The sequence below is a fragment of the Stigmatopora argus genome, chromosome 2 (assembly GCF_051989625.1).
Source record: "Stigmatopora argus isolate UIUO_Sarg chromosome 2, RoL_Sarg_1.0, whole genome shotgun sequence".
Lineage (NCBI taxonomy): Eukaryota > Metazoa > Chordata > Actinopteri > Syngnathiformes > Syngnathidae > Stigmatopora > Stigmatopora argus.
In genome coordinates this window covers 18,347,649-18,355,947 of record NC_135388.1, presented here as the reverse complement: position 1 = coordinate 18,355,947, position 8,299 = coordinate 18,347,649, and the positions used below count along the sequence as shown (strand labels likewise).

General features: G+C 38.6%; 1 protein-coding gene across 2 annotated transcripts in view; it reads left to right on the top strand.

Annotated features, from left to right (window-relative positions):
* Nucleotides 1–860: 860 nt before the first annotated feature.
* Nucleotides 861–8,299, top strand: part of LOC144070701 (E3 SUMO-protein ligase PIAS1-like) — a 50,178-nt gene continuing 42,739 nt past the window's right edge. The window contains exon 1 of one of the 2 annotated variants that reach the window (XM_077595132.1): nucleotides 861–912. In XM_077595132.1, coding sequence (XP_077451258.1) covers nucleotides 889–912 — 24 coding nt within the window. In that variant the 5' untranslated portion in view covers nucleotides 861–888. Of the gene's footprint in view, nucleotides 913–936; nucleotides 999–8,299 lie in introns of those variants that run through there. The other variant, XM_077595133.1, reaches the window with a different exon arrangement.

The window sequence follows — 8,299 nt, the reverse complement described above, 5'->3', positions numbered from 1 at the left end:
TGGTCAATATTTGACTGATTTTCATTTATCTAGGAAGTTTTCCTAGATAACATAACTTCCGAAAAAAAGGTAAACAAAGTGACAACTATATCAGATTTTGAGCAGGACCCCAAAATTACGCAAGAACAGTGTTTGTTTTAATGCAACAATTCTTTTGTTTAATGTTAATTCATTTGAAGTACTTGGGCGTCCTCTAGTGGCTGTAAAAATGACTTTTAAAAAGTCCTGTAGTAATACAAATTCTACCCCGAAATTGTTTGATTGTTTCTTGAGTGGTGATGTCGATGTAATATTTGCAAATTAGATGCAATATCAATATGACACGGTCTTAATTAAATGTGTTATACAATGTATATGTTCAAAAACGTGCTCGACGATTGTTGTCATTCTTTTTCATGCAAACACAACAAAATTATTGTGTTAAAGGGAAAATTCAAACAAACAAACAAACTCTTTTCTACGTTATCAAATCATTGGCTACCATTGACGTCACTAGACATCCAATCCGCTTTAGGTGGGAAATGCTGGAAGCAATCATTCGACAGTTAAACTGACGATGCTAGACTTCCTCTTTATTTCGACTGGGATTCATTCGCTGCCAACCTGTCCTAGTTAAAATTGATGGGACATCTACTTTGAAAGAAACACTCACAGCCAACCCTCCCATCTTAAATGAATTGGACGTCTGTTGTTGTCCATGGGAGACTGAGTTCAAGTGAAATAGACAAGTTAAAGATAGAAGTGATAATCACGTGTTTAAAAAAAACACAAGATTGGAGAGGAATGTGCGTTTTTAATCATAATTTTGAGGCTGGTTGCGCGTTCCGAAGCGCGGTGCGCGTGCCCGCCATCGAGGTACCTCAGCGCGCCTGCGCAGAGAAATACAAGATGGCGGAGAGTGCGGAACTGAAGGTAAGGCGCAGCTTGGAACCCTGCTCGTTTTCCGCCGTTGCCGAGTCTTGACTTGTCAAGTCACGCGTGGCTCTGCCGGTTTAAAGGTCCGCGATCCGAAATGTGCGCGCAGATGACGTAAACGCCGCAAACAGTCATGCAACTTTACGAAGTGCACGAGCGAGCATGTTTATGTTGGTATGGAGACTTGCGGGGTTGGCTCCTGGCTCCTGGCTGTTGGCTCCTGGTTCCTGGCTCCACTGGACGGAACCCCAAATTGAGCGATGGACGAGCATGGACGTCAAGTCGCATTGTCGGTTCACTTCCCGTTTGAAAGTCACTTGAAAATGCACCTGGTGGAGGAAAACGAGTGATCGGTCTCGACTGTCAGACTGTCACGCTGAGCTCCAACATGACAGCGGATCCGTGGGTGTCTGCGAGCGGCTCGCCACCAATAAGAGACCCACCTCCTTATCATCCTTCATTTACTCGAGCGATTCGGGTCGTAGTTTTACGACAGTTCCAGGTCATCTCTGACGCTCACTTAACCTGTTGATGATAAACGCCTGGCTTTGGCGCCTTCTGTACCGTTAGGCGAGCCATTTTTGACGGTGACCGACGTCAAATCAATTGAAACTGGAATCCCTCGCATTGGGTGATCGCGTTTCAACTGGAAGCCATTGAATGATCGCTGACAGACCCTCCCAGTCAAAAGGGATGGGGTGTCTGACTTAAAATTGTCCTCATACACTCTTGATTCTGAATTTGCATAGCACAGGTGCTCCCTTACTGTATTTTATTTGAGGGGGAAGTGACCACACTGGCTATGTTTACATAGACAAGATATTTTGACGCTGATCAGGATTCAGATTTCATTATGATCAGATGCACTGTTTTATTGGATACTAAAAATATTGATCTAAAAAAAAAACATTTTGACATGCACAGCTTGACCCAATAAACCGGATATAGTTGTCGCCAAAGAAAAAGCCATAGCGATTTCCATCAAAACATTGCTCTATCCATTTCAGTACAATCAGACTCCCCATTCAAAGTGGATTGGACGTCTCAAGACGTCAATGGCAGGCTTTGATGGGGTGATGTTGAATGGTTGATCTGTGAGTTCCTGTGAACTGGACGTCTTCTACTGTCAATGACAGTGAATTAGTAGAATGTTTCATTCTGCAGGTTCAAACAGATTCATTATTGTTCTCGCTTATTAACAATCACCGATGATGTTTTGATCGATTAAACTTTTGGGGTCTTATTCGGTGGAAGAAGCAGGAATGTGAATGGCGTAAGATTTTTGCACCAATTCCGTAAGCTCAATGTTAAATACAAGAAGCGTCAAACCCGGAAGCGACTCATGACCTTCCGGACGCCATGGTTGTGCTTACTTAGAAGATGATTGGACAGTTAGCACTCAATCCGAATTTCTCCTGCATGCTGACTCCTGATAGGTTGAGACTGGCCGACTTGTAACATGAATTGAGTCGCAAGTATGAGTGAAGTGTGCATCACAAGCGTATGTTTCAAACACGTTTTATGCTTGTGGTATTTCACATTACGCTTATGGAACAAGTTTTACGGTCGCAGTATTTCACGTTACTTTTATGGAACATGTTTTTCGCTTGCGGTATTTCACATTACGCTTATGGACTTGTGGTGTACTTGTGGCAGCAATCTAACGCCATAGATGAGTAGCCACTTGGTAGAATGTGAGCAAGGGAGTAACAATGGTGATGGAACGCTGCCATGTTCTTATTTAACTCATTCAATACATTCATTCATTTTCTGAACTACTTATCTTCCCAAGGGTCGTGGGGGGTGCTGGAGCCTATCCCAGCTGACTTCAGTCACCAGGTGGGGGACACCTTGAATTGGTTGTCAGCCTAATTGCAGGGCACAAGGAGACGGACAACCATTCATGCACACACGCATGCCTAGGGGCAATTTTTAGTGTCCACCCTGCCCACCAAGCATGTTTTGAGGATGTGGGAGGACACTGGAGTACCTGGAGAAAACCCACACAAGCCCAGGGAGACCATGCAAACTCGATGCAGTAAGGACCCACTTGGGATCAAACCCTCAACCCCAGAACTGTGAGCCCATACCTGTCAACCTGGGCCAATTCCTCCCCGTATTAATGATTGGAATTCCCCGTATTAAGCAATAGAAAACCGTACAAATGCAACGCGGCACATATTTACTCACATAGGGTGCACGTAAAAGTGTTATGGTCGCGCCGCGATGTCGTGACGCGACCGTGAATGTATTCGGACCCAAGCGCTATGACTCATAGCTGCTTAAATAACGAAACAGGAAATGATTTAATCATTTCCTGTTTCGTGTGAAAGGGGAATGCGTCTGCGCATATCATGCTTAAAGCATGACAATATTAGCAGTTGACGATGACGTTTTCGTCTGCTACCAGTGACCGAGACGATCCGGATTAGAGCCGAAATGCGTAAAACGAGATCCGTTTTACAAAAAACGTACTTAAAAAAATCCCGTACAAAAGTTGTTATACGGCGTACACAATTTGAAATGATTAAAAAAACGTATAAAATACGGGAAAAACGTATAAGTTGACAGGTATGTGAGCCCCATGCGCAACCACTTAATCGCCGGGTCGCCGTCATTCAATTCAAGTAATTAAAAAAAGATGCAATCCGAGGAAGGAGACCCCAAAGTCTCACAAAATATTGTCTTTTGTTATTGCATAGTGAAACAGCTATAACCGAAGCATGAAGTAGCGAGGTGTCTCTGTATGTATATGTATATGTATGTATATATATATATATATATATATATATATATATCTATATATATATATATATGTATATATATATATATATATATATATATATATATATATATATATATATATATATGTGTATATATATATATATATACATACATATACATACATACATATACATACAGAGACACCTCGCTACTTCATGCTTCGGTTATAGCTGCTTCACTACATCGCAGATTTTTTTCTGGGGAACTTTTTTAAACAAAATTTTATTCATTCATTCATCTTCCTTACCGCCCATCCTTGAAAAGGTTGCGGGGGATGCTGGAGCCTAACCCAGATGTCTTCAGGTGAAAGGCAGACTACACCTTAGACTGGTCGCCAGTCAGTCGTAGGGCACACAAAGAGACAAATGACCATCTGCACTCCCAATCATACCGTCGCTGTGGGAATCGAACCCACGTCTGCCTGCATATTACTGTATTCAGTTTTGCAAATCTGTGGTTTTGTGGTTTTGTCTCTTGTTTTGTTAAAGATAACTCAAGAATGAATAAAAGGATTGTGATCAAACTTGAAGGATATGTTTGTAATATGAAACGGAAGAAGTGATTCATTTTTTTCTGACCTGTGTGACCTTTGACTTCATTACCGGTTAAAAGTCACAAAGATCAGAAAAGGAATTTTGCGATAACTTGTTCAAGAACGAGCCTATTCAACTCAAATATGCAGAGTAGTTATGTCATGCGATTAAAAGATAAGGAATTGGGACATTTTGGGGAATAAGGGAAGGGAACACTCACTCTTCCAAATATGGCAATGCATTGAATTTGGTTGCTTAGAGCACTTCTTCAGTTTGAGACTTGTACTCCAAATATACCAAATAAAAGAGAAGATTCCCTTTTTTTGCCATGAAAAAAAGTTTGGCTTTTACTGTTCATTAGTAATCAGAAGTAGAAAATAAGCAAGTTCATGGGTGTGAAATATGAAAGACTTTGATTTCGTTATTTTATTTTTGCTATCGTGACTCTAAAATAAGAACTGTGGTTGCATTCTAACAAGCAGGCAAAACAAAAGTTGGGAATCACTGCTTGCAAAATAATTGTGAAAAATTAATACTCACAAAGTGACTTAATTCACCCCAATGCCCGTCAAATGTGCCGGTAGTAATTCGCTGGGCTCTGTATTTGGCGACCGACTGTGAATTGTCAAACTGTTTTACTCTTTAGTTATACTCTTTGTCATGTTGATGTTGCACACATACCTCTTCTCGGTACCTCAAAACATGCACTGACAGATGTATACATTTTCTTTGTGAGTGTAACATACTTCAAATTAGACCTACTTTCGATGGCCTCATTTTCTTCTCATTCATTTTAATGTTTGGGTGGGATGAAATTGGTCTTGTGTAATACAAATAATGGTGCATGCTTTGATGCACTCGCTCGGTGAGATTGTCTCATTCACAATGTCTACAACAAGGGTGTCAGACTCGGGTTGGTTCGCGGCCTGCATTAACGTCAACTCGGTTTAATATGGGCCGGACCATTTTAGAAATAATATTTAGATTTTTTTTAAATAAATGGATTAAAAGAACTGGATTAAAAGCCCTGAATATTCTGTTTTTTATAGATCTAAAACAATGTTTATTTTAGATTTTTTTTAAATATATTTTTAGATTTTACAAAATGATTTTTGAACTAAAAACTGAAAAAAAAGATTAAAAAATTACAATTATTGATTTAAAAGGGGGAAAATCAGGAAATGTAATATACATCTATACTCTTCTCTTTAACTTGATCCTAAAACAGAAAGTCGGCACTCATGATTTACTTTCCCGGGCCACACAAAATCATGCGGCGGGCCAGATTTGGCCCCCGGGCCGCCACTTTGACCCATGGTTTCTACGAGCTTGAAATTCACAGTAGAGCTGCTTCAGAAACTTGTCATTGATGTAAAAATATGGATGCATTTGGCACTGAATGTGTAATCTAAAATATTTATACATGTTTTTGGCCCCAAATAATCAACGTTATTTATTCTCCACCAGGTAAACAATTCTGTGATTACATAGTTTGGTGAGAGCATTTTTGGTTTCTTATGCTAACAACGCTACAGTAAGGTATCGCAATGCAAAATGTAAGATGATCAAATTTTTTTCTTTTCTTTTTTTTTCTCCCCCTCAAGAGTAACTGCCTACATTGCCCAGGTGTTTTCATTTTACACACGTCCCTCCATTTCTATTTTGATACATGGTGTTAGTACTTCTTTCACCTCTGCTTGAAAACACCCAGATAAGAGTTGGAACCTTTCTAGCAGGTATTGATCTGCTTTTTCGTCTATTTATAGACATTACCCTGGTGTGTTTCCACTAGCTTTTGTGGTTGAGGGATCTACAGAATAGGACAGAAAATCTTTTCAGTTGGTTTCTCCCATACAAAGAAAAAAAAACCTGTATAATGTGTATGAATATTCTTCAATCAGGCAAATAGTGCAGCAAGTCAAGAGGCAATCCTTCTTCCTATCTGAATGAACTGTGTTGTTAAAGAGTCACCACTTCCCATGAAAGTTTTTGGGTTCTTGTTTGTACCAGCTGTTTTTTATTATTTCAGCATACTATCTCAAAAACATCAACATTTTGTTGTGGGAACCTAAAAACAGTTAATGATAACACAAGTACTCCTCTTTAATATTATTTTCGATAATACAACGTAATCCCAGCTAAGTACTTGGTCCAGGAATTTAAATCTAACAAAGAATATCCTAAAAATTTGATGTTATGATTCATTCCCTTATAAATTAGTCACTTATTTCCTCCCTGCTGTAGGCGATGTATGTTTTACTGGTTATAATTGAAGCATTAGTGTTTCATCATCTGCATCATTCAAGTTTAGAAATACGATAACTGCTTTAATTTGCACTGTTTTTTTGTTTCCTTTGCATTTATATTTAATGATTAGAAAATCAACAGGGTTCTTGAAATGAGAGCTTATCCATGAAAGTCTAAAGGGGATTGTTTTGTTGCATGCTGATAAGAAACTTATCTGTTGTGGCTGAGTGGTGCAAATCCCATGTAGAGCTTTCTTTAGGATTAAAATAGCAGATGGACCAAACACAAAACCACATTGAAATGTATTCTGACCATTAATTTAAATGTCAAGGCTTTTGTGATTGCTACAAAATATCATATCATCATTTTGCCATCACAAAACACTTTGCAGTGAACATAACGCAAACACAAATAGTATACAGTACAGTTAAACTTCCAAGGTCAAACACCAACCTTTTGTGGGTGAATCAGCCATATGATATCACAATATATGGCAGCAATAGTTATCGTATGGCAATGACTGTGAAATAAAAAAGAAGGAACCTAAGCTAATTGATGGAAAAAGAAGAAAATAAACAAAAATGTGTTTCTTTATTTTATTCATGCACATGTGCACAGCGTCAGTGCAAAAGCTAGTTTATTTTGAGTTTTTCAATTGAAGTTTTGTGCGAGGATTTGATTTACGTCGGAGCCTTAAACAATCCTTTATTGCCCAAAAAATATGATTTCCAATTTCAATCATAGTTTCCCCTCTTTGCTCATCGCAACTGTATTTGACTTTAATCAGAACAAGTTTTTTGCTCCTCAATCATTTTTGGAACGGCACATTTAGTTCAGGGTAGCACGGACGAGTGGTTACCACGTGTACCTCACAGTTCTGAAATCAAGGGTCCAATCCCAGGTGGTTACTGCACGTTTCTGTGTGGAGTTAGCACAGTCTCCCCATGCCTGCGTTTGGTTTTCTCTGGGTACTCCGCTTTCCTCCCACATCCCCAAAACATGAATGTTTGCTCTTTCCCTTAACTGGAGTTGTAAATTCCGTGAAAATTGAACATGTTTTCACATGACAGGAGTTTTTGTTGACCATAGAAATGAGGGAAAAAAAGCTGGATTTAGTTTTTGGAGGTTTTAGTGAGGATGAGGGGTTTCATTGACAAAGGATTTAGGTAAATGTTTTGTACATCTGCAATAATGCAGTAGAGGAAGGGTGCTTAGTATGGGTTACTAACACCTAAATGTATGGTAATTTCCTTTTTTTTTGACATTCAGAACTGAAAGTTACTACAATATATAAAACTCATTATACAGTACACAAATGTATGTCAATTTTACAATATAGTCATACCACTACTTATGAAATTAATTGTTTCCAAACTTATTTCATAACATGGATTTTTCATAAGCAGAGCAGTACTTTATATGTAAATTCTCTAATTCGTTCTACAGTCCTCAAAAAACCTAACAACTCAATACTTTTAAAATGATCACTGTCCCAATTTTGTACGAAAGATGTGCGAAACACAAATATGAGAGAAAATAATAAAATAATTTATTAAAATGAATAACAAGAATGCAAAAATATTTTCTATTCATGCAGCCGCATAAGTGTCTGGAGGAAGCTAATGTTAGGCAAGAGACAAAGCACACAAACATATGCACATAGACACACATCTAAACAACTTCAAATTATAAATTCAAAACAACTTTGTATTAAATAGAATTCCAAAGGAGGAACAGTGTCTCCATTACGTCGTTCAGTACAGAAAGGCCATGCAAAGGAGTCGTCGCTTTTTATCCTTCTTTCTGCTTCAATACCCTAG